The sequence below is a fragment of the Penaeus monodon genome, chromosome 15 (assembly GCF_015228065.2).
Source record: "Penaeus monodon isolate SGIC_2016 chromosome 15, NSTDA_Pmon_1, whole genome shotgun sequence".
Lineage (NCBI taxonomy): Eukaryota > Metazoa > Arthropoda > Malacostraca > Decapoda > Penaeidae > Penaeus > Penaeus monodon.
In genome coordinates this window covers 5,109,340-5,109,603 of record NC_051400.1, presented here as the reverse complement: position 1 = coordinate 5,109,603, position 264 = coordinate 5,109,340, and the positions used below count along the sequence as shown (strand labels likewise).

The 264-nt window shown below is 50.8% G+C and overlaps 1 protein-coding gene across 1 annotated transcript in view; it reads left to right on the top strand.

The window, feature by feature from the left end:
• Nucleotides 1-264, top strand: part of LOC119581705 (angiotensin-converting enzyme-like) — a gene marked incomplete in the record, with an annotated part of 37,897 nt that overhangs the window by 14,124 nt on the left and 23,509 nt on the right. Inside the window, 1 exon segment of the mRNA XM_037929830.1 lies at nt 89-226. Within this exon segment, the coding sequence (XP_037785758.1) occupies nt 89-226 (138 nt within the window).

The following is a 264-nucleotide window of genomic DNA, read 5'->3' as shown; positions in this document are numbered from 1 at the left end:
GAGTATATGAGTATCCGCCATTACCAAACTCCGTATCCGAATCCCCGAATCGTCGTCTCGCCTCTCTTCATCCTCTTTCTCCTCCCAGGGCACGAACACCAACGAAGCCCAAGCCATCAACTTCCTCCGCCAGTACGACGCCGAAGCCTCAGTCATGTGCAACCGCTTCATGGAGGCCAGCTGGGACTTCAACACGAACGTCACTTCGGTCAATCGCCGGAGAATGGTGAGTGTTTTTTTTAATAAGTTGTTTATTAATTAGCC